Consider the following 26,521-nt stretch of genomic DNA (forward strand, 5'->3'; position numbering starts at 1 on the left):
AGAAAATTACCTCTAGTAGCCGGTATATTGTGTAAGATGCGTTATTCACTTCCCGGTACTGTGGAGCATCTCATACATCGCTTTACTTTGTTCAGTTTTAGGTTACAGCTACCTAGAATGGGGTACTAAAACTGCTTCTAACATGAGTAAATCGCCCATCATACAAAAAAAAAAAACAACATTCAAGCCATTGCAATTGCTTCACACGAAAGTCATTCAGAACTACTTTTCTGCAAGTTGCATTTCGTTTCACTTTCGAAACTGCAGGAACGTATCCTCATGAAACGCTATGAATTAGATGTAAGAAAAAAAAATACCCATCTCCTAATAGCATTGCATACTTGTCACTTAACGTGCGCACATGTGACACGAAATTTTGGGAAAAGTGGGAGGTTCCGCGCTGCATCACTACTATGGGGAACGAAGGTTGGACTTACAGTTACCACGTCTCCTAAATAAACAAGCTTTGTAGCATGCGCATCTTATCGGCCTGCACTTTTTTCGCTTTGAATTTTGTTACTATTCTATTTTTCATTCAGAGATAGTTTTATTTGAAGGATTTCGCACATGAAATCAAGCTTGCATTATTTACTTAAGGTATTGACATCATTCAACACTTCCTAACTACATTTTCAGTTTTGTAATAATTTAATAGTATGTAAACTGGGAACATTGAGTTTCTTGGGATCATTGTTCTTATTAGGGGCGAAGCTCCTTAAAATGGCACCCGTTCGTCCCTTGTAGTCGTAGTCGTAGTGTGTAACCAGTGTTGCATTTTGACCTGCAAGGTGGTGCCGGTGGTAGATTTCTCCTGTGCTCTGTTTAACAATAAAAAGTTCGCGGCGTGCGCGTTTACTAAAAGCCTAATGCTCTTGTCTCTCATTCACCATTAGCAGCCATTGGCATGTACATTGAGCACTTTCTGAAAGAAAGGGTTGCTACGTTATACTAGCTGGGTGTAATCTCCTTAGCTTTAGAAAGGTTTAGCGAGCGTTGAGCCGTAGTGCCATGAATACAATGAACTAGTATATACCATAAACTCGAGGTGGTTAAAGGTGGGAAATAGACCCGAAGCGCAAGCCGTAAAAAAGTGTGCTTGTGTCACCTGTCGTTTATTCCTTGTCCTTCGAATGACCACTGGGTGGCGGTGCTTCTATATGAGGAATATATGATGAAAAGATGTGAGATGGTGGTACTTAGAGTGTTGAATAGATGGATGAACGGACACACAGACAGATGCATGGATGGACGCAGGAACGGATGCATGGACGACCGCAAGGACGAACGCACGAACAGACGCACGCACGGAAGGGTGGATGGACGGATGGACGGTCACACAGACGGACGCATGGACGGACGGAAGCAAGAACGAATGGACAGACGAATGCTTCGCCCCACTCTCCATCATTCACTCCGTGGATGTGCTGCCATTTTTTTCTTGCACTGCTCTACTGCACTTTTACTTGCTACGTACTGCTGTCTGTGAAGTTATATGGTCAGTGAACGCTTTAGAGCATATTTTAGAGGCTTTTTGTCTACTGCTTACAAGAACACTGTAAGTTGTATCTTGATGTTTAAAATAATCTGAAACTGAAACATCACGTAGGAATATTTCCTGGATACAAAGCAAGAGTGTCTGCCAAAGGCGTCGTTGACATTGTTCAGTTTTTATAGACTCGGATTATTTTTTAGTCACACAAGGCTGTGGATGCAGCCTTGGCGGTGGCGTCCACAGCCACACTACCCTGAGGTCCCTAGAAGAAACAAGTTTCATCTAGGGACCTAACACTGCCCATGCTCGCGTCTCACGTCTCATGCTGCATGCTCGCGTGTCGGGTCAACAGTCACTCCCCTGTCTCTCTCACCGACGCAGGCAGCGCCTGCTAGTAAAAAACTGACTGCCACGCGCTGCTCTACCTGGATGCTTTGCTTGACTCGAGTAGATGCGATAGAAGCAACAGCACCTTCAACCAGTAGTGGGGCACAACCTCAAATCAGCATCCTATCATTCGTTGAAAGAATTGTTTCTTCTTCATTCCAAAAATAATATTACAGACGCAAAAAAGGCACCATATTCATGGGGTGAATGATGGAGAGTGGGGCGAAGCATGAGTCCGTCCATTCGTTCTAGCTTCCTTCCGTCCATGCAGCCGTCTGCATGAATGGAAGGAACGTGCATGCGTATGTTCGTGCATCCGCACGTCCATCCGTGCGTCCGTCTATGCGTCCATCCGTCTGTGCAGCCATCCGTGCATCCATCCATGCATCTATCTGTGTGTCCGTTCGTCCATCTAGTCAACACTCCAAGTACCAACATCTCGCATCTTTTCATCATATATCCCGCGTATAGACGCAACGCCATCCAGCGGACATTCCAAGGACTAAGCGAGAGGTGACACACGCACACTTTCTTACGGCTTGCGCTTCGTGTCTACTTGCCACCTTTAACCACCTCGAGTTCATGGTATATACTAGTTCACTGTATTCATTGCACTGCGGCCCAACGCTCGCTAAAACTTTCTAAAACCAAGGAGGTTAAGCCCAGCGATTATAACGTAGCAACACTTTCTTGTCAGATAGTTCTCAATGTACATGACAATGGCTGCTAATGGGGAACGAGAGACAGGAGAATTCGGCTTTTAGTGAACGGGCACCCTGCGAATTTTTATTGTTCAACAACGCGCAGGGGAAATCTCCCACCGGCACCACCTTGCAGGTCAAAGCGTAACATATGTTGCGTATTACGACGAGAGACAAACAGGTGGCGCTTTGAGGAGCATCGTCCCTAAAAATAACTATGGACCATCTCCCCCAAGAGAACCACGATTGGGTGTGGAGCAGCAGTGGTGTGGACGGCGTTGATCCGCTTGAAATGGCGTCGACGCCGATGCTGAAAGAACGGTTTGAAGCGATACTAGGGACAGCCTTTACTCGAGTAAACATTTCTTTGAAACGCAAAATCACAGGTGGCGGGTTGGGTTGCATGTAAGTTTAAACGCAGATAAACGAACCGAAAGAGTGTTTCCACTGTAGGCACCCGGCCATGCAGCTTACGAGATCTGATGGTAGCGCTAGAACACACAGCCTCGCGAGTAGACGCAGCAAAACCGTAATTGCACGTGTATATTGTTTTCTTTCAGAGTTGTGTGCAGGAGGTCATGGCTGATTGTGTAAGCGCCCAGGAAGCGTTTTTTGAAAACGTGCCAAAAAAGGCACTGACAATTCAGCGTCTGAATGTGTTCAGCGAGGGTTACATTTTCTTGGTATCCCTGCCGGTCGCGTCTCGTAACACCATGGAAAGTGACGAGGGCACATCATCAGCGTTTCACGTGGGCGTAGACGCCACTTAGCGTCTGAGGGGCACGAACAAATGCGGGACTTTCTCGCATGGTAAATAAAAAAATATCAGCATATCCACGGAGTGAATGATGGAGAGTGAAGCGAAGCATTCGTCCATCCATTCGTTCTTGCTTCCGTCTGTCCATGGGTTCGTCTGTGTGACCGTTCATGAATACATCCGCCCGTCCGTACGTGCGTCTGTTCGTGCGTCCGCACTTCCATCTGTGCGTTCATCCCTGCGTTCGTCCATGCATCCACCCCTGCGTTCGTCTATGCGTCCATCCATGAGTCCGTCCATGCATCTGTCTGTGTGTCCGTTCGTCCATCTATTTAACACTCCAAGTGCCACCATCTCGCATCTTTTCATCATATGATGATCCTGATGATGATGATGATTTGAGGCTGATCCCTTTGTATCAAGCGAGCCAGATTAATCTGCCCTAACCAGAGAAAAAACACTTAAAAAGTAAATAAAAACACTCCACAAGCGTACACACCCGTATCTGCACACCTTCAATTTTGTCCACATAAATCATTACCGCTGCATCGTGCGCCACCACCGCGCCAGCCTTGTTTTGTTGGTGCGTACTGCCACATAGTTCACTGTACCAGCCGCTCCATCGCATGTGGGTGGCCCCGGGTCATCTTTGTGAACAAGCCCCAGAGCCTCGGGCAGTGTGGGGCCCTTTCGTTGCTGTGGGCCCAAACACGTACAGCGGAGCTCTAGTTGGGGGATAGTTTCTTCGTCTTGCCCACACACCCGGGCATCGCACTCGTGTCATCGGTATTCTCGTCGAATCGGCTACGGTACACAAGGGTTCGTAGTGCCCCAGCCCGCGCTTTAAACAGAAGGCTACTACCGCCATTGCTGACGTACATGCGCTCCTTTTATATTTCATTCTTGCAACTTCGATATACCGTTAAGGTTACCTTGGAACGCATCGCCCTCCGCCACTGCTCATTCTCTTCCTACCGTACCTGTTCTTGGACGGCACGGGCCCATCCGCACTCTGTGCTTGCCTTCACGGGTTTCGCGAAAAAACCACACATTCGGTGCAGGGTGTACAACCGCGCAGTCCACTGTGTCGTTGTTCCAGTCACGCTGGTGTATCGGAACAAGCGTCTTGCCCACCTGTTGTCATTCATGAAACGAAGGCGGCCCTCGTAGGTTATCTTGCTCCTGGCTTCTCGGGCCTCATACGAAGACCTTCCAACGTCTCCTTGAATGGCCTCTATAGCATCTCGTCCGTGGCATGCCAAGGCCAGTCGACAAACTTCCCACTGCCCTCATTCCAGCCACTGCCTGGTTCCTGGTTGAAGGTTAGTACAGCATAGACAAACGAAAAGCATGGGACACGCACACACTTCCACATTTCCCAAACCAGCAGGAATCGGTTACAGCCCCAAAGGCTTCGTTTGCCTATGACGTTCGCCGCTTTGCGTGATGTTTGGCGGATGTTTTCTTCGTGAATGTCTAGAACTTGCCCTGATGTACTGAGTTGGACACCGAGGTATCTGTACTCTTCCTTTCATGGAATCTGCCCATTCTCCAGCAGCAACACTGCTGAAGTCATATTTGTGCTTGCAAATACCAGCACCGCTGAATTCTTGGCATTGAAGCAGAGGCCAAGTTTGCTTAGAAGATTTGCCGATATCATTCCGCATATGCACCGCCATCCAGCGGACATTCCAAGGACTAAACGAGACTACACGCACACTTTCTTACGGCTTGCGCTTCGTGTCTACTTCCCACCTTTAACCACCTCGAGTTCATGATATATACTAGTTCACTGTATTCATGGCACTGCGGCCCAACGCTCGCTAAGCCTTTCTAAAACCAAGGAGGTTATGCCCAGCGAGTATAACGTAGCAACCCTTTCTTGTCAGATAGTGGTCAAGGTACATGCCAATGGCTGCTAAGGGGGGAGGCTACTACTGCGAGTACGAGGAAAGAATGGGTGCCGCTATAAAGAGCTTCGCCCCTAAAATGCGAAGACATATCGAATAAGTTAAATCCTAATGGTAGGAACTGCGTCCAGCCTCAAGTACCTTCATGAAGAAATTAAAGAGGTAACTTCCATATTTCACAGTGAAAATATGAGAGCTGTTGTGGAACTACATTCACTGTCGGTAGGATGCCCGCAATTTTTGCTCTGTGACCTTCACTCCAATGCCAAGAAAAGTTGTCGCCGAGTATAGAGGAGAGGTGGTGGAGAGGGTGAAGCGAGCGAGAAGTGTTGCGAGTGGGTGGAGGAGCAAGATGATGATGTTGATGATACATTTTTATTCGTGAAAAAGAAAGAAAAAAAAGGGAGGGGGGAATGTCAAAGGTGGTTTCTCCATTCCAGGACACCAGTGGCCGCTGCAGCTCGACCGGCCTGATCCAGGAGGCCCCTTTGGGTCTTTAGGTCAGGTCGGGCGTGGACGGCTTCCCAAGGCTGCCCCAGTGGCGTGAGTATCAGAGGCGACTTAACCTGCATAGGCTTGGAGGACGCGGGCGCTTCGCGAAGTGATCGGACACGCGACGCTCATCGACTCCATCGATTTTCGGCTGGAACAGTGCTCTTCGCAATGTGGCTGCTCTAAAACTTGTGCGACTGCATCTGCAAAGTCAGCAAGATTCTGGAGACACTGATCTTACCCAGGTGCGCCCAATTTTTGGCCACTTCGAGCAACTTCGCATCACGATGTAGCGAACGAGCTAAGCCTCACGGCTCCGCCGCTGCTGGATGCGGAGACGCCCCTTGGTCAACTCCTGAACATGGCGCTGCCTGAACAACTGGGTACGACCCTTCGAATCGGTCGTGGTTATATATACCGGCCAACCAATCAGACGACGGCCCATCCACCATTTCGGCGTAGCAAGCCGACATTTTTCAACTCGTCGAGGGTCGGCGTCACCGCCGAAGAAACGCGGAAGGAGCGTCTGCACAGAAAACTCCTCTCAACAATCCAACCACTGGAGACGCTCGCGCTTCCTCTCCTAAAGCTCCACAAAAGACTTCACCAGTCTCCAAGTGGACGCCGAAACCAACGGTCAGGGTGAATCCTGGCGACTACGTGATCGTGCTCAAGCGACGCATCACAGTAGCCCTCAAGACAGCGTTTCAACAAGGTGAGCTCGGTACTGCCATTTCCAACCTCAGCAGAAGGCAGCACATGAATGACATCATCCTTTCTCCCAATTGGGAGCAAAACATGATCATCTGTGGCACGCAGAATAACGAGGTGGTTCAGAAACTGTTGTCGGACTTTCAAATCAACACCAGCAAAGGACCGCTGCCGCTTCGCGGTCACCTCAAGCTCCCCGCTGATGTGTGTCGCGGCGTGATTTCTGTGCAAAACCTCGAAACCAGTGCGTCCCTGAAACAAAGTGTGCAGTGGCGGGGTGGTGAACTAATCTATGCGTGCCAACTGGGGAACTCCAACGTAGCTGTGTTGACTTTCGCGGGAAGGATTGTTCCGCGTTTCGTCCACTATAACGGAGAACTGACTCCCGTCAGGAAGTACAAAACGACAGTGCCAGCGTGCTACCACTGTGGCGCACTGGGGCACCGGGCGGATATCTGTCCCAACCCGGTCACCGAAAGATGCAGCCTTTGTGGCCGAAACGTGGGCGCTGGTCCTGATGGGATGGCCTCCCACGAATGCAACCCAACGTGCATAGTTTGCGGGGGTCCGCACCTCACCAGCTCCCGCGAATGCACTGAAAAAATCACCAGGCTTCAGCAACCAGGGTCCAGGACATCGGGGACCACAACAAAACCGAAGCGCCGGTCAACTGGCAAAGCGCCAACCCCTGGCAAAGCAGCAACGGCAACGCTACCACATGGCGCGGCGGGATCTCCAGCTCTCAGCGCTCCATCTGGCAATGCTGCACGCAACCAACCCAATGAGGGCATTTGCGCGGATGTCGCCTCCTCTCCCTCCTCTCCACCTTCTTCTCGCACAAGCACTACCGAAACACAAAAACTCAGGCACGAGCTCGCCCTTTTGCGATCTCACAACGAAAAACTAGCCAGCGAACTTGACTCGCTCAGAACCAATCCCACTACTCAGCCCTCGTTGATTGACGAAGAGGAAAATATAACAGACAGGGAGATTGCTACTACTGTAGGGAGTCGCGTTGCGGCCCTGGAGACCCAGGTGAATGCAATAGAAACACAATTGGCTGACCTCCCCAAAATTATCCACGACACCATCGTGCGTCAGATGGAGACTGTCATCGCACAGGTAACACAAACTGTAACTCATATTATCCAAAAGTGGATGCAAGTCAATCCACGCGTCCTTAAGCCTGTAGGGCCCATTAGGGACGTTAATCGCCCCCCAAAATTTAACAGAGTGATTCCAGGTGAGTCTCACTTTTATGAAGACTCCAGCACGTCAGCACAGTGTTAGTGAACTGAGTAATCTTAACAACACAACCCCACCCTCCATCTTCGAACATGTCCCCCAACCCTAGGTCGCGAGCCAGAGCAACTCAGCCATTGTTACTAACACAGTGGAACTGCAGAGGTCTCAAGAACCACAAGAAGCGGGCTCATTTACACCTCTATCTTGAGACCTTTGAGTTCCTCGTTGCCGTGGTTGCCCTTCAGGAACCCGACACGTACGTCAAACTCACAAATTACACTACATTTCAACACAACCCGGAGACATGTATACTTGTTCACAAGCAATATACCGCCCAGGAAGTCACACTCCCCACAACACCGCCTTTCCCATAAACGATGGTGTCGGTGCTGCCCATAAGGCGATCTGACCCACCTGTTCATATATTAAACATTTACTGTCCCCCAAAGCTTAAGAACTTCACGTTCAGCACAACTTTCTTACCAGCTATGCAGGTGGCAGGAAGGGACCCCCTCCTGATCGTCGGCGACTTCAATGCCCCAAGCAGGTTATGGGGTTACCCGCGAGAGGACAGCGTGGAAGGAAGCTTGCGGAACTTCTTTCTAAACTTGGACTCACACTCCACACTGATCCCGCCAGCCAACACGTCTAGGCAACTCTGTTCAACGAGATATTTGCCCGGACCTCACCATTACACGCAACATACGCCATGCCGACTGGCTGAACACACAGGACACTCTCGGTAGTGATCATTGTGTATTAAACACAACCGTGTACATGCATCCCTTAAAACGTCCACTTACACAAGCTCATATCCTAGACTGGACAACTTTCCGCACCTCTCTATTTATCGTAGACCCTCTCCAGTCGGGATACGACACCTGGTCTAAATCACTGACGTCTACACTAAAACAACACGAACGGCTGATACAGCCCACGGAAACTCAAACGGACGTGGACAACCACCTCCTCCATCTTTGGTAGGCCAGCCGCAGCCTCACCAAACGATGGAAAAACAGAAACATAACATACGCCTCAAGAAACGCATCCAAGAACTCACGGAGCAAGCTGCGGAATATGCTGCTCAGCTAGCCGACACTAACTGGATGGACAGGTGCAACACGGCTGCACGCTAGATGCCTGGTCGCAACACGTGGCGTCTGTTTTGCGCTCTCGTCGATCCAACACAAACACGCACGGAAACTCAACGTCACTTACATAAGGTCATGCACAACTTTAGAGGAACGACAACACAGCTGGCAAACACGCTCAGGGACCGATACCTGTGCACCACCAAGGACCCCCAGACGGCCGCATACTCCTACGCAGGCAAAAAGAACACGCAGTTGGACACCCCATTCCAGCTCCACGACCTCCAGGCTCCCTTACGCAAGATGAAGCGTGGCACTGCACCAGGGCGTGATGAGGTTACGGTCAAACTGTTGGCCAATCTTCCCGACGCAGCCTACGCCACGCTCGTCAAATACATCAATAGCATTTGGGATGGAGAAACTCCTCTCCCTCTTGAATGGAAACCAGCTCTCGCGACCTTCATCCCGAAGGCAGGTAAACCTATTGACGTGGATAACCTTCGCCCCATCTCCCTCACGTCTTGTGTCGGCAAGCTGATGAAAACGATGGCGCGCGACAGACTCTCCGAGTTTCTACAAACACAGCACACTTTTGCGGACACCATGTTTGGTTTCCGCCCTCAGAAGTCAGCCAAGGATATACTTCTATAGCTCCAGCATGACATATTAAATCCTGTTGAGTGCCCCCACAATGTCAAGGTAGTCCCGGCTTTGGATCTTAAAGGGGCATTCGACAACGGGAAGCATGAGGTTCTCCTTGACCACCTCGGTCAGACCAACTGTGGTTATAAAACATTCACTTATGTTAGACAGTTTCTTACAGACCGTCAAGCCTACATACGCATACAAGATGAGGAACATGGGCCTTACGTCATCGGCTTGAGGGGAACTCCTCAAGGCATGGTTCTCTCTCCCCTCTTATTTAATATAGTCATGCTTCATCTTCCCCCCAAATTGGCTGCTCTACCAGGAATACATCACGCTCTTTGCGCGGATGATATCACGATCTGGGCCACGCAAGGTAACCTGGGTCACAAGGAGTCATGCCTGCAAGCAGCAGCGACTGTAGTCGATGACTACGCAACCTACTGCGGACTCCAGGGTGCCCCGGCTAAGTCAGAATTTGTGCAAGTACGTCCCTCCCCTCAGGACACAACTCAGCTCTATATCAGTCTTCCCTCGGGACCAATCTGTGAGGCCAAGGGGATCCGCGTCCTTGGCCTCTTCATACACCACCAACGCAAGGCCGACACCACAATAGCCAAACTTCGCACGGTGGGAGACCAGGTGGGCCGTATGGTCTGCCGGGTCTCCAACAAGCGGGGCGGATTACTAAGCAGGGATGCAATGCGGCTTGCCCATGCTTTCGTAACGAGTAGAATACACTACTCGACTCCCTACTTGCACCTACACAAACACGAGGATGATCAACTCGAGGTCATCCACCGTAAAGTTATCAAGCGGGCTCTCTACCTCCCTATCACCACGTCCAACCAGAAATTTCTGGCCCCAGGTGTGGTGAATACCTACCGGGAACTTCGAGAAGCCCACCTCGTTAATCAATACACGCGCCTTGCACACACCCATTCCGGTCGCCGCCTCTTGGACCGATACACATCAAACACGATTACTACATTGAGCAAAGGGTGAGAGTGCCAGAACCTTGGAGATTAGCCCTCCGGGTCCGACCCCTTCCCCCCAACATGTCCAAAGAAAACCACAGTGGTCACCACCAGGCACGCGCGGAAGCATTGCAGCGACACTTTGGTCAAGAGGAACACGTGTGCTACGTTGTCGTTGCCGGCCCGCACCATGGGGGGGGGGGGGGGGTGGTATATGGCCGCAGTCATACACAACACAAACACCGTAAATGGGCTCACTTTCAAAGCCTACAGCGTAACACACGCGGAGGAGATTGCCATCGCTCTGGCTCTCACCTATTCCTCTTCTAAACATATCATCACCGACTCACGAGGGGCCTGTCGGAACTATCGGCTAGGGTGGGCTTCGCCGCTTGCTCTGCGCATACTGGAACCTTGCTGCCGATACGTTATTCCTACTCCGCGAAATCTGGTTTGGGCACCCAGTCACCAAGGACTCAGGGGTAACGAACAGGCCGGTCAGGCCACCCGCGCACTCTCTTCCCGGGCTATCTTCCTGTCTTTGGAAGCCTACTCCCAATCAGACAATTCGGCCTTTTCATTCAAAAATATTACCAATTACTACAAGGAGGAGCACCGGCGCTATCCAGACCCCTGTAAGAGACTGCATCGCGCTGACGAGCGCTTCCTTTCAAAACTGTTTACCAATAGTGTACTGTACCCGGTGGCGCTAAAACATTTCAATTCATCCTTTGATGGCACGTGCTAGTTCTGTGGGGAGGTGGCTGACAACTTGCACATCTTCTGGGCGTGCCAGTCTAATCCATCTATCCCCCCCCCCAACCCAAACCCCACGAGAGAGGACTGGGAGGCGGCCCTGGTCGGCTGTCAAGACCTGAAGGCCCAAGAGGCTCTGTTTGAACGGGCGTGGGCGGCGTTGCTTGCCAATGGAGCTCCGGAATAGGGGTTCCACCTAGTGCTGAGGGTAGAAGGCCAATAAGGCCTCAACCCAATCACCTCTCTGTAACCATTTAATGGTTATTAAATGTTTCACCACCACCACCATAGGCTTGTTCTGACAGTCCCATGTGACATGTTGCAACGTCAGTCGTGACTCGCACCACGGACTTGGTTTACATATCCATTGGGGTTTATGTGATGCCACCTTTCCAAATGTGGATAGGTGTTAACCTGAATTTGTCTTAGCGGACGAGCTGAGGAGCAAGACCACCTATAGTTGGTAACAAGCTAAGAATAAAAAGTAATGTGTACCACTTTCTATTTGTATTACGTGCGTCCAACTACGGCCGCTCATTACTACGACGTAACAGTAACGAAGAACCAATGAAAAATTCAACATGGCACCGTTCGCGGCGAGAAGAGGTGTGCCGCTGCACCGGTAGGGGCATGCATCCATTCAGTTTTAAATGCGAAGCATTTCTTAGTGAACTTTGGCGACTTTCAGCGTATCTATCTATCTATCTATCTATCTATCTATCTATCTATCTATCTATCTATCTATCTATCTATCTATCTATCTATCTATCTATCTATCTATCTATCTATCTATCTATCTATCTATCTATCTATCTATCTATCTATCTATCTATCTATCTATCTATCTATCTATCTATCTATCTATCTATCTATCTATCTATCTATCTATCTATCTATCTATCTATCTATCTATCTATCTATCTATCTATCTGTCTGTCTGTCTGTCTGTCTGTCTGTCTGTCTGTCTGTCTGTCTGTCTGTCTGTCTATCTATCTATCTATCTATCTATCTATCTATCTATCTATCTATCTATCTATCTATCTATCTATCTATCTATCTATCTATCTATCTATCTATCTATCTATCTATCTATCTATCTATCTATCTATCTATCTATCTATCCATCTATCTATCTATCTATCTATCTATCTATCTATCTATCTATCTATCTATCTATCTATCTATCTATCTTTCTATCTATCTATCTATCTAGCCGCCTACGACTTTTAGCTGTCCTGGCCGTTTGGATAATGGTATCGATACCAAACTTGGTATGGCATAACATGACTCTATGAGGAGCATATTTAACAAGTCATAACATGAAAATCGTGACATATATGTCATGAATGTCATGATTTACATTTCATGGTCTGGCTGCTCTTGTGGTCGTTTCATGGTATGATTGCATGGTGAACATAAGCGACAGACCCTAAAATGAAAATCCTGACATGCGTATCATGTAACAAGATGGTTCCATGCAACGCTTATGATGCGCTCACTGCCATTTCGCTAGCGTCACATATACTAAATTTCGTATTACAGTACGTGAATGGATGAAAAGGTTTGTGACTGGTGCAAACATCATAATCATGAGATGCGTGTCATGTGAGAACATGACTACAGGCCACGTTCATGATGCGCTGGCGGCCATTTCGCTAGCTTCACTTATATCAAATTTGGTATTACGAAATGTGAATGAATGATGAAAGTATGATATTGGTGTAAACATGATAAACATGAGATGTGTGCCATGTGACAAGATGGCTACACGCTACGCTCATGATGCGCTCGCGGCCATTTCGCTGGCTTCACATGTACCAAACTCGCTATCACGCGACGCGAACGGACGACATAGGTAAATGTTACATCCAAACATGATAATCATGACATGCGTGTCATGTAAAAATATGACTACATGTCACATTAATGATGCCTTCGCGGCCGTTTCACTAGCTTTTTTTATATGCCAAATTTGGTATTACGTGACGCCAATGGATGACGAAGGTATGTGACTGGGGCCAACATGATAATCATGAGATGCGTGTCATGTGAGAACATGACTACATGCCACAGTCAAGGCGCCACTACATTTCGACGTGAGGCGGTGCGTGTGCATGCCGGCGTTTATTTCGTCGCGTCACGTCGGCGTTACCACGCTAGGCGCCGGTCCTGCCATTACAGAGTTTTAGTACTGCGTACGTTGCGTACGTGGTGGCGTTGCGTACGTAAGGACGCCACGTTCTGCGTAGTGCGCATGCGCAGACCACAACGCGCACGTATCGCGTCACGTACGCAGCCGCTACGTACGCACGCATGAGATGCGTGCGTGCGTACGTATGAGTTTGTCGCGCCGCTCTCGAACACGTTCGCGGCAGCGCGAGACTTCGTTTTGCAAAATGGCGGCATTAAAGGCAAGCACCGGCCGGCTCTACTTTTCCATCGCGTATGATTTGGCGCTTCACGCTCGTTACGTACGCGGGTACTACGGCGTACTAAAAGCCGATTAGTGGCAAACGACGCCACGTAACGCAAGGCGCTTGCGTGATGCGTACGTAGCACCATTCCGCAGAACTAAAACTCTCTATTTACTCGCAGGTGCGCGCCGCGCTACGCTGCTTTGACGCGTGCGCGTTTCAGCGCGTCCGGCGTTCATCCATATGGGAAAGTGGGAGACGCAGTGTTGTATGGGCCACTAATTGGCATAATGTTACTCTATGGCATCGGCGCGAAATGCAGCATGTCGCATTTCGCGCCGGTTGCTGTCAGGCCACGCCGACAGACGCTGGTCGTGCCTGGCCTCTGACTACGCAGTTCCCACGTAGGAGCTGCCCGCCACACAGTGATTTGTGTTTTGGAGGACCAAATATAAGTTTATCCAATCCAAGAGAGTGCTCGCGTTTTGTTACCGTAGCGTTGCTGTGCCCACCGTGTGCGCGCATCAACGCTACATTGGAGTATATTGGGCCCTTCATGATGCGCTCGCGGCCGTGTTGCTATAGCTCCACGTTTACCAAATTTGGTGTTACGTTACGTCAATGGATGATGAAATATATGACTGGTGCAAACATGATAATCCAGACACGCGTGTCATGTAAGAACATGACAACATACCACGCTAATTAGCATGCTCATGGCGGTTTGACTAGCTGCACATACACTAAATTTGGTATCACATGACGTGAATAAATGACGAAAGTAAACGACACATCTTAACATATTAATCACGACACGGAAGTCATGTACGACATCATTTACCCCCACCTCGTAGCGTTGCTGATTTTAATCTGACATATCAACATTCGTCATTTATGCTTCGCATATAATTGATTCCCACTGTACGTGGGATCTGCGAATTTTTTATGTTGCAGTGTTTCAAGCGCCCCGAAGCGGCCAAGCTTCATCACGTTATGTCGGTTCAGCAGCGTCAAGCAGCAACATGGGGCCTATTCTCTGCGTCGCTAGGATTACCGCTGTCGAGGATTGTTGTGGTCATTCATGTGAGGGAAGGGAAGTCTGAATGTGCGCGTCTGTGATTTACTGCCCGCTAAAGCTATGGCTTTAGCGTTACTGCCTCATGTGCTTGAGTGTGTGTGTTTCTTTGGTGTCACAACGTGAGACTTTTTGAGATATGCGCTGTGTTGTGTGCCCATATGAGTGATGTGTGTGAGCAAGATGTTAGAAAAAAAGCAAACAAGAGGACCTGCTAGCTTGACACAGTACGAGAGTAAACAAACCAGGGGGGAAGAATATGCATTGGCGTATGCATTATAAAGCAAACTGTGGTCATTGGGTGTGTGTGTGATTATTTTGACGCGTGCCAATTGACAGTGGTGGGTCATTTCAACAAAATCTTTTGCCACCGACTCATAATTACACGTCAGATGGAAGTGTCTGTTGCGTAAGCGCTTGTATCACGCTCGACGAACGCCTTCCATGAAAAACACCGTGCGAGGTTCTTCAAACCTGAAAATGACGCAAGCTTTGTATCATCTCAGCATTGATGATGATCGACGCAGCAATACCGATCAGTTATATTGATCGTAATCGTCCCTGAAGTGACGCCACTTAAGCTGTTATTAAGAGGAAAAAGAGAGAAATATTTTGTTTCTTAAGGCATTCTATCATTCTTAACGACATCTCATTATGAAGTCTTTCCTTTTTTATTACTTTTTGTTCATTTTGCCAGCATTGCCTGTATGTTATACGCATATAGATTTTTATTTATATTAAGTTAGTGTTGCATGAAAGAAAAGATGAATGCATTGCACGCCCCCGGAAAGCAAAGTCTGGCATGCAATTCATTCGCATTCTCTGGAGAGCGAAAACCCCCTTGCCTGCACAGAAACACCTTCGCACAGATACTATATTTGAAGGTAGTGGTCTCTGTTGCAGCAACATTGGGCCCCTCTTTGAAAAAGTTTAATACTCAAGGTCTAACGGGGTGATGGCAACACCATGAAATGCAAGTTGTCGAAGCAAGAAAAAAAAATCACCTACAGCTTATAGTCACCACCGCGTTAGCCGCGTACATCGCCTTGTCATTAACTTGATGATAATGTATGCAATGATCCCCACTGTTGAGCACAATGTGCGCTACGCGCTTTTATTTCAATGAAACAAGACGTCTAATGAAACACTAGCATTTACCTCAAACATGATGACAAGAAAGGCAACGCGAGATGCAGATTCTGTATTCACGGCAGCACAAGAATCAAAATACGCAAAGTCAATGGCGGATCGCTTCTGCATTTGCCACTTTGAGTCATAGTTGCTTTAGTTAAAGAGGACAGCGAAGAAACTTGGCAGTGAAAGTTTTGTAAAGTATTGCAAACGACTTGATGGAATGTGATTATTATGCCCCCTTTTCATTTTGTGAAACAGCAAAGAACGATTTCCTACTTTTAAATGATACGTTTAATGTGAGATGTTTTTTTACTACAACCATAGTTACCACGCAAACAAAAACAACGCATTCGAGAGATGTACATTTATTCTTAGTGAACTTCGAGGTGTGTGCAGCGGGGGGAGGGGGGCTGCCGTTTAAACAACAGATTTATTGCTACGCTGACGTGAAAGTCCATGCTTTTTAAAGATTATTGACCGATCTTGGGATTCTTTATTTCTATACAAACAAAGTATTGAAACCTTATAGTTATATGCATAAAAATATGGCCCTGTTTAGAAACTAGTTCCCTTGTAGCACGCAGACATGAGAAATGGGGTCAATAAGGGCCCGTGGGTGGAGCTTATATTTATTTCTAGGTTGTTACTGACTTATAGATGTGTTAGAAGGAGTCGGCCGCTGTAGCAGGTAATGAAGAGAGTGACGTCAACGCCCAGCCGTGACTTGACCTAGTTGTCATCGTACGAACAACTGCGACGAGGGGAGCGCGGTGCGGTGCGTTGGCACGAAGGCACGGACGGACAGCGTTACACAGGCAAGTTGAAAAGCTGCTTCGAATTTATTAACAATTAAGCCTTCTCAAACCTTAGCCAATTACACAACATTTACGCGATACCTCCACCACTCCCTGGCGCTTTTACTCGAGTTCCCCCGTGGGAAGATGCGGACGGCTTTTTGATCAGTCTTCAAGCTCACATGACATCATTCTAACTAGGCATTTGCTACACCATCACCATCATGTCACTATCATGTCGACGCCCAACGTGCTCCGGACTAAGTGGTGCTTTTCCCGTTCGCTGATGTCACGTGACCTGTGCCTTGTATACAATTGAAGCACCAATCTCACTGGTACACTTGATACGTGCATATAATAGTTGGTTATAATAAATTTTGCATAATGCCAGCAATCCAAAATGCAGAATGGTATAACAGCCAATCACAATAATTGTGTATTGAAAGGTATCAATGCGAGGATTTGAGAAAAATGAATTATCACAGTTCTTAAAAGAACAAAATAGCCAGTAGGTTCACCTCGAAGTCGTGGCGGTGACAAGTCTCGTTTTGCCTTGTTTGATTGACCTGGAAGAAAAAAAAGTAGGATATATTTTGTTTATTTACTCATACTGTTGACCCGTCTAACGTTAAAAGGTGGGCCGAAAGAGACACTTCTTGAAGTTACAAATTCTATAAAATGAAATATTGATAACTACCAGACAATGAGGCCAAGAGAAGTATATGATATGTTATTAAGAGTAATTGAGATGCAAATGTGACGAAGGAAAAGGGAACCAAAAGATAACTTGCCACTGGCAAGATTAAAACCGGCGATCTTGGAATAAGGCGTCCGACGAGCGACGGTGGCGCTCAATCTCGTCCAATTTAGAAGTTATCTATGTGCATTAAAATGTAGGAGTAGGGTGCCTCGAGGGGCGCCCTGCGTGGAAGAGTGTGTCAGCACCAGCTTTTGCCATCATGGCGAGTGTAGAAGAGTATTTTTGCCTATCGGCGTCACGTTGCACGTAATTTTATTAGGAGATGGCATCTGACCAATAATCCCACTCATACTACCTGGAAGCATTAAGTCCGAAAGAATGAGACCTTCGCTGGGAATGAAGAAAAGAGTGTAAATCTAAGGTCGCACGTTGGCATCATACCAGTGGGAAGTTATTTTTTTATCCACTTTTCTGTCATCTCTTGGCATTCGTGTTTGTTAGTTCTTATTAATGTCATGTCTTACAAGAGAAAACGAGCGCTTAAAGTGACGCGAAAACAACCGGATATTTTGGCTTTCCCGCTGTGAACACATAATGGTACATGTAAATCTGCTTTGGTGCAGTTTATATCATGATATTAGTTGTGTGACATCTGTGAATATATCGCGGAGCACTGAAAAGTTCTGTTTCTATATCGCTGGCCCTCGTTGATGTCTGGGGGACTGCCAGAAGGTCTATTAAGTTCGAGTTAGGTAAGGTGAAATTCCGTTTATGCGTTTTTTATCAAACTGTGCGAGCTGCATTGAAGAACAAACTTTATTGAAAAGCAGATCCATAGCGCCTTGGATCCGATCCTGAGAATCTAGTCTCATAGAGGTTGTTTCCTTTGGGTTCTTGCTCTCTAAGATACAGCCGAAGTATTGCTTACTTGGTGGTTCCGGGTTATCAAACGCGGGATGGCCGAGCATGATGAAGTGTGGTCTGTAAGCGTGCGCCCATCACATGCGTATTTGTATGCGCTGCTTAGTTGTAACTGGTGCCCTTTAGAGCGTGGAAATATCTGAGGTCATTGGTTTCCGACATAGCGATCGGTTGCTTTATCGAGCTGACTTATAGTGCCTAGTTTCCACAGACAACACGGAGGGTGACAAGAAAGCATATTTACTTTACTTAGGCTCAACTACGACTGGCCCGTCTTCAGGGGCAGGGCGACCTCGAGCGTCACCGCTCCCACCCCAGCATACGTAATATTTTAAAGAAGATAGTCTTTCTTGGGGTACATCGACGCGATAATTTTGGTCTGTCTGTCTGTCTGTCTGTCTGTCTGTCTGTCTGTCTGTCTGTCTGTCTGTACACTTGTCTTGTTGTCCGCCGTAACAACACCAAAACGGCACCAAGCAATACTCTAAACGGCCAACCCTATCCGCGCCGCCCAGTGATTTGGCTCGAGTTTCAGCATTCATACTTGTTCCATTGTTCATTACAAAGCAATTATTGCGCATATATGAGGCACAATAACATCACGTCAATATTTTGTATGTTTGTCTTTAAACTAGAGAAGGTACACATAAGTAATTCTAAGGACCATGGCGTGTATCACGCTGGGCTGACAGTGCAACATGAAACTCAAAAAGAAAAGTGTTTCCAACGCTTTGCTAAGACGACATGGTGGTGGCACCTGCCAATCGCTTTGTGTTGTGCGCCTTATCGCCTCCGAGACAGGCGCACATCTTTCTCCGTGGGCGCGCTCGCCTTCCTTGTTTTTGAAAATAACTGCCATTAAGCGCTCGTGTCTAAGGAGCCTCGATGCTCCTTCGCCGCGCAGGTCGAGACTCTCTAACGCAGCGCTTCCACAATACAATTAACTGATTTTCTCGTGCAGGACATCAAGTAAACGTTTTGTTCACTCTCTCCACACTCAAGACTAATAATGTCTTTCGACGACATTTGCAGTGAAACACGCAGATACGGGGCCAATTATTTTGTTCTCCTTCGCAGCGCAACCGGATCCCTGGCAGAGGCATTGTACTTCTAAGTGCTCAAGCATAGAAGGCGAATATACACAGCAAAAAAGAAGCCCGTTTGATTTTAAATAGGCTTCATCATGCAATTCGCCTCTCATACAAGAACGCAACAATTTTTTCCTCGCCTCATGAAAGCCGCGCAAACATTACGGCAGCCTTTCGGACCCTCAGTGCAGTGGAGTAGGAGTGGACCACGCCTACCTATGAAATTACGCTGTCACCGTGCAATCAGGATGGCCAGAGGTGAAATAGCACGCGCCATGGCTTCTGACAGTCACCCGCCACCGGTGTGTTGTCTAGGAGGCCATGGCGCGCGCTTTCTGGCTATATCAGCAGCGACCAGCGGACAACTCAATAATATTTTACGTATTGCGCCCTGAACACGAAAAGACAGTGCGGAAAGTGCCTTAAAGCGGAAGTATCCTCTTATGCCAGTGTTTCATAGAGTTGCGTAAGATCGGATCCAAAAGGGCTCGCTGCAAGCCCAACGTTGTAAACCATTACAATTTCTGGTGATCGCGTTCGTTGCTTCACTGTTTCTGTAAAGCTAAGGCTACTCTCTGGCACAAATTACCCTTATTCACAGAATTCCACGCATATTCTCGAAGTGAATCATCACCAGTAGGACGGGAAGTGAAATCTCCGACCCAGTCTCGCATTTAAATGTTTAACAACGCGTGTGTACAGTATGTACTATCAGCGTCAAATAAAACCTTAACAGTGGCAAGCCATCACAATGGTATAGTACGTGGCGCCCACTCATCACCATGGACTGGCAACCATATCTGCGCAGAGCTGCCGAAAAGCGCGCGTGCCTGTCTGTGGTGATAACTGGACGGCACACACTTTATCGTCACGAAGGCTTGCCGTTGTTTGGGTTTCATCTGACACTGATAGTACATTGCTTTATTCATCATAGCTAGTATGTTAGATTGAGTTCTGTGTTTCGTTTGGCCTTCATTTTTACAGCTTTGTGGTTGGTGAAATGTAGATCCAATGGCTTTAGATGCGAAGCAGCTCTTTGACTACCCTTTGTGGCGCTGTCCCCCCATTTAACGCACCGTGCGCCGCAGACACTGGCGTGGTGACCAGTAGGTCACACCACTGCGGCGCGTTGACGTCGTGCACATGACGTCGTTAAAAATGCAGCGAGCGCTGCTCGCTGCATGTGTTATGAGCCAATGGTCTATTGCACGTGAACCGACTCGTCAGTTCACGTGCAATAAACCTAACGCGCGCCTAACATACGCGATTAAACATGTCGGTAGGTGTCACCTACAAGACCTACGCCAGCAATCGCTTCAAAAGCATTTTCCAGCTAGCTTGCTATCTGTGTAGGGGTTGGGCCTTATCATGCCGTGCTCTGGCTACCGGAGTAGCAGATTGTTGTTGTCGTTGCCGCTTTGCCGCTGCTTTCCGAACTCTTGTCTCCAATATTGATTGTTTCCGGCGTCTGCATTGCCTTTCACCGGCGAGAGCTCGTTCACGTTCGTGCTCATCCATGGCAGAAACAAAATGTGCGACCTGGAGCACGCTTATTTTTCACAGTCATCAGCCAGAACACGAAGTGCACATAAGACCCCACAAATTGTGACGATGCGAAATCGATGAGCACACGAAGAACCACGAACAAATACGTTCGCTTTATAGACCACATGAAGAAGAAGATGATGATGATGAATACCCAGCTATGGCTCATACCCACTCAGGGTGATTGGCCCAGAATTGATTACTTAATTCAGCGAGACTTTTTTCATGCTAAAAATATCTATACCCCAAACCACTCCCACTCTTCAAGAAAAAAAAAGAAAGAAAAGAAACCATAGGTAGAATTAAAGGAGTGCAATAATTGTTTGTGACTCGTTCAGATCCGGTAATGCATTCCTTATTTCGGCTAAAAATTAGCGTGGTTAAACAAAACTACTGTTTATGTTGAAATATCTCTGCAGGAGTAATGCTCACGCAACTAAAAGCTTATTGCTTTTAGTTTCGTTAGGGTAATTAAAAACTTCATCAAAAATGTTCTCGTGGCTTACTTAAGTCCAAATCCGAAGCACCGAAGCAAAGCATAGTCTCCATCGTGATGTTTAGCCCCAGGATAGCAAATAAAATGACTAAAAGTCTTTTTCTTAGAAGTTTGTATTGACGACATAATAAAAATAGTGCTCTAATACTTCTGATTCTGAACAAAACTTGCACAGCGGTGATATCGCCAGACCAGCCCTTTGTGGACAGAAAATTAATAGGGGAATATGACATCGAAATCTGGTTATTACAACTTTCAGCTGTCTTGTAGGACACCAATAGATTTTCCACAAACATCTTAAGTGAATAAATTCTTACGTTACTGCTTCCATAGCTTATGCACGAAGCGGAAGATTTTGTATATTGTCGCAGTTACTGTGACCACTTCGGCAAGGACCATATAACTAGACCTTCCAATGCTGCTCGTGCTAGAAAGTCAGCCATTTCATCTACTGCTAATCCGCGATGGCCAGGTACCCATACTAATTTCAGTTGCTGCATCTGAAAAGGGACTAGCATAATTAGCGTCTTTCAGGCCATAGATTTTGTTGACGCCGTAATTGACGTACATACTGACAGAGAATCCGTGATTGTGATCGCGTTATGGGCATTAAAAGATAGCTTTTGCAGCGATAGAAATATTGACAACAGTTCAGATTCAATAACGGGAATGAACTCCGGTAGTCTTAATGAAAAAGAGCAGTCAAGCGAAAATGAGTATATACCTGCAACTGTCTTTTTATCTGTTACTGAACCACCTGTGGCTATAATAATATTCTTCTGTGCATGTGCAAGATAATCCCGCGGCTGGTTAGTTAAGACCATATATGACTGCTATTTGGACTTAAAGGGGAAAAGCTTATCAAATTATATATGAGGATTCTCATTTGCAACCTACGATGAAAGCACATCTCAAATTTTTACACTTATCCTATCTAGTTGCTTGTGGACAAAAGTAATCTGAGGTGTTACAAATCATCGCCAATTGGCAAGAAAAAAGGCGTCTTGGTTGTTTATAAATTCATAGTCACATCACCTTAGCGCATAGCTATAAAATAAAAAAATGCCTGAACTGCTAGAATACGGAAGCGACATAGTGTTGTAGAAAATCTTGCTTCCTGATACAAAGCATTGCTTGTTACAAAGCTAGGAAGTCTTATGTACAGTCTCAAGGCTTCTCGTTCCAGCACAACTAGAGGCTTCATTTTGTAAGAAGGGCCATCTCAGAACAATACGCACTCAAATTGTAGTATTGGTCGCTTACAAATTTCGTATATCATCACCATTGTGCTTCTTGATAGACCATATTGACAGCTGGTCAGACTGCGAGGAATTCCTAAGACATGTTGTGCTTAGATGCCATGCTTTTTGTGTGGGGAGTACAGTTTAGGTTGCTACGATAAATTACTCCCAAATATTTAGGAGATTCCATCTGCGGAATGGGCTCTTGTTTATAACATATGGAGATTGAGATGGGATCTGCTAACGGGAATATTGTAAGCACAATATTCACAGCGTTTGAATTCATCTTCTTCATCTGTATATAATCATCATCACGAAAAGCGTCTTCTTCGTTCGAAGCGTTGATCAGGTGATTCGGCCTAATAAACACCATCGCGACACCAACGCTGCTACTGTCTCACAAAGTGGTGAAGGCTGCTTCGATCCCCAAGTCCTCTCCGACATCCCATTTCCATGGAGCTTCGTTCGTGTCATCGCTTGCTTCCCTCGTCCGATGTCATGGCTCAAGAACCACTGCTCGGAACATCTAATATCCCCGTCCAACAAACTATTCCTGCGTGAATCGTCAATGCCCGGCAGCACGACCCACTCGTATTCTCTGGTCTTCCACGCGACGACGCCAAGGTATGGCTTAAAGAATACGACGTGACCAGTGTTTATAACCAATGGGATGAGCCTCAAAAACTTCGTCACGTCACCTTCTATCTGTCTGATGTCGCGAAAACGGTTTTTTAACCACGAGAGCAGTTTCCCGAATTGGCCTTTTTTGTTCAACAAGTCCATAGGATTTTGATTGATTGATTGATATGTGGGGTTTAACGTCCCAAAATCACCACATGATTATGAGAGACGCAGTAATGGAGGGCTCCGGAAATTTCGACCACCTGGGGTTCTTTAACGTGCACAGAAATCTGAGCACATGGGCCTACAACTTTTCCGCCTCCATCGGAAATGCAGCCGCCGCAGCCGGAATTTGAACCCGCGACCTGCGGGTCAGCAGCCGAGTACCTTAGCTAATAGACCACCGCGGCGGGGTGGTGATGACAGAAGCTGATCGTGTTCGCCACATCATCAAAAGGATAGGCCACGTCGCGTATAATGCTCTCGCTGTTAAAAACCCCACCACCTTTGAGGACGTCATCACCACATGTCAACATCTTGATGAGCTCCAAGTTATTTGATTGCACCCAGACTACCCAGACGTATGAGAAAGCCGGCCTTCGTTGGATGCGAATTCGGGCACGCTGATTTGCACTCTGATTTGCTAGGAAGTTCAAGCACAAGGGTTGTCATGTGCACCCACCCCTCGGCCTCACTCTTTATCTGCTGGTCGGCGCGACATTATCAAAGGGGAGCTCTCATCCATGGCTAGCGCTCTTCCGTTCAACACTCCGACGTCACCAACGCCACGCATGACGTATGCGCAAGTCGCTGCCATGCCACCTGCCTTGGTTCAGCACGCACATCCTGTTCCTGCGCAGTTTAGTGGTTTTGGGACGTTAAACCCCACATATCAATCATGTTCCTGCGCAGTTCAACCTAACAACATTTGCACCCCACTCGCCGCTCCCAGCGCCAGTACCATCGCTTGTCACAGTTCCAACACTTTACGTCTCCTGGCGCTCGCCTCACCCAATATGTTGCTATTGTGGCATTCGGGGCCATATTTCACAATTTTGCCGCGAACGCCAGCAGGATGAACGCCATGGTTACGACGTTTACGAAAGGGATTCGGTGCCATCCCCGAACCAATACCAGCGCCACCCTACGACGCGTTCCTTCTGTACGACTTCTCCACTCGCCGCACCTCGCCCCTACTCTTCCGGACGCCGCCGGTCCCCTTCACCTCTGCGATGCTCAACATCTCCTCTGAGACCGGCTGCACCTGCTTCTGACTACCACTCGTAAAACTAGCTGGTGCAGTTTTCGGAGGGAAAGCTACATCACTCGAACAAACACCAAGAACTCCAAAGGGCCCAGCCAATTTGTTGATAGTGTGTGCTGAAGGGGTACCAGTTCGGGCTTTGGTGAACACGGGGGCTGCTATTTATGTTATTCATGCGGACTTGTGTTCACGTCTACGTAAAGTTACCACACCTTATACTGGCACTCTCTTAAGTAACGCAAATGACTCGCAGATACGGCCATCAGCACAGTGAACCATTAGAGTTGTCATTGATGAAATCTGGCACCATATTCAGTTTGCTGTGTTGGCTTCCTGTGCATTTATGCCTATTTTAGAATGAGATTTTCTTTCTGATGCCGCTGCTTCTATCTCTTGTCGACAACGACTCATACATATGTAAAAGACGGATGGTATCGCCCCGAAATCATCATGTGACCGGCTACAAACAGCGAAAAACTTCTTCGTGCCACCTGACCACGAGCATGTTATCACTGTTATGTGTGACTCCATTGACAAGGGTGACGTCCTAGTCACTCTATTAGCCCGTTGTCTATCCAGAAGGATTGCACTTTACTCGAGTCTGGTCCGCTTTTCCAACGGCACCACCTTTCTCGCTGTACTGAATATCCCCCAATGAGCCGATTCTGCTTACCTAGGGCACTGTTGTAGTTTCCAGCGCGGATACACAACCTATCACTGTAGTGGCTTCAGATACCAGTCTGGTGGAATCACGTTTGATACTAACAGATGCTCCACCTACTACGGCTCTCGCCAATGCAATCAGCACGGATCTCACACCCCGCAAACAGACGAACTAATGGCGTTGTTGTCCCAGCATAAATCTTCTTTTGACGTACATTCCACTGCTCTAAGCCAGACTTCTGCGGTAGCTCATCGCATACACACCGACGGAACTTCTATTGTCCGTCGTCGACCATACCGTGTCCCTTCCAGCGAACGCGAGATGATCGACAAGCGCGTTGCTGGTATGCTGAGGCAAAATATCATCCGACCCTCCTCGAGAAGCCATTGGTCGTCACCTGTCGTTCTCGTGCGAAATAAAAAGACGGCTTTGTGCAATTCTGCGTTTATTGATTAAAATGTGGGGTTTAACGTCCCAAAATCACCATATGATTATGAGAGACGCCGTGGTGGAGGGGTCCGGAAATTTCGATCGCCTGGGGTTCTTTGAAGTGCACCGAAATCTGAGCACACAGGCCAACAACATTTTCGCCTCCATCAGAAATGCAGCTGCCGCAGCCGCGATTCGATCCCGCGACCTGCGGGTCAGCAGCCGAGTACCTTAGCCACTAGACCACCGGGGCGGGGCGTGTGATTCTGCGTTGATTACTGTGCATTGAACGAAGTAACATTAAAAGACGTATACCCCTTGCCTCGTATTGATGATGTCTCAGACTACTTACAAGGAGCGGAATATTTTTCGAGTCTTGAACTGTGCTCCGGTTACTGGCACAATCAAATGCATGAGGGTGACAAGGAAAAAACTGCCTTTGCCACACACGACGGACTTTACAAATTTAACGTCATGCCTTTCAACCTCTGCAATGTGCCAGCAACGTTTGAACGAATGATAGACACTGTATTGCGGGGCCTCAAGTGAAGAACATGCTTACGTTACCTTGACTACATCGTCATATTTTCTTCAACATTCCAACAGCCCTTGCAACACCTAGATGAAGTTCTGACGTGTCTCGCAGCTGCTGGTTCTCAGCCAAACGCCACAAAAGTGCCACTTTGCAAGCAAATGTATTAAAGTACTCGGACATCTCGTCACCAAAGATAAAATCCTGCCTGATTCGGACAAGATTACCGTCATTTTTTACTTCCCGGTGCCTCAAAACGCCAAAGAGCCAAAGCTTTCTTGCCCTTGCGTCGTACTTCCGGCGCTTTATACGAAACTTCGCCACCATTGCTGTGCCACTTCACCAACTTCTTTCTTCGGGAAAGGCATACGTATGGTTGGACGACTGCGAAATGCCTTTTGACACCTCGAAAGGTGCCTTCACGTCTGAGCAAGTGCTT

At 47.5% G+C, this 26,521-nt stretch overlaps 1 protein-coding gene across 1 annotated transcript in view; it reads right to left on the reverse strand.

Moving 5' to 3' along the window:
• LOC142767563 (uncharacterized) overlaps positions 1–26,521 on the reverse strand; it is a 117,300-nt gene that overhangs the window by 18,776 nt on the left and 72,003 nt on the right. Inside the window, exon 8 of the mRNA XM_075869489.1 lies at positions 17,100–17,147. Coding sequence (XP_075725604.1) covers positions 17,100–17,147 — 48 coding nt within the window. The remainder of the gene's footprint in view (positions 1–17,099; positions 17,148–26,521) is intronic.

This window comes from Rhipicephalus microplus, chromosome 7 (assembly GCF_043290135.1).
Source record: "Rhipicephalus microplus isolate Deutch F79 chromosome 7, USDA_Rmic, whole genome shotgun sequence".
Classification (NCBI taxonomy): Eukaryota; Metazoa; Arthropoda; class Arachnida; order Ixodida; family Ixodidae; genus Rhipicephalus; species Rhipicephalus microplus.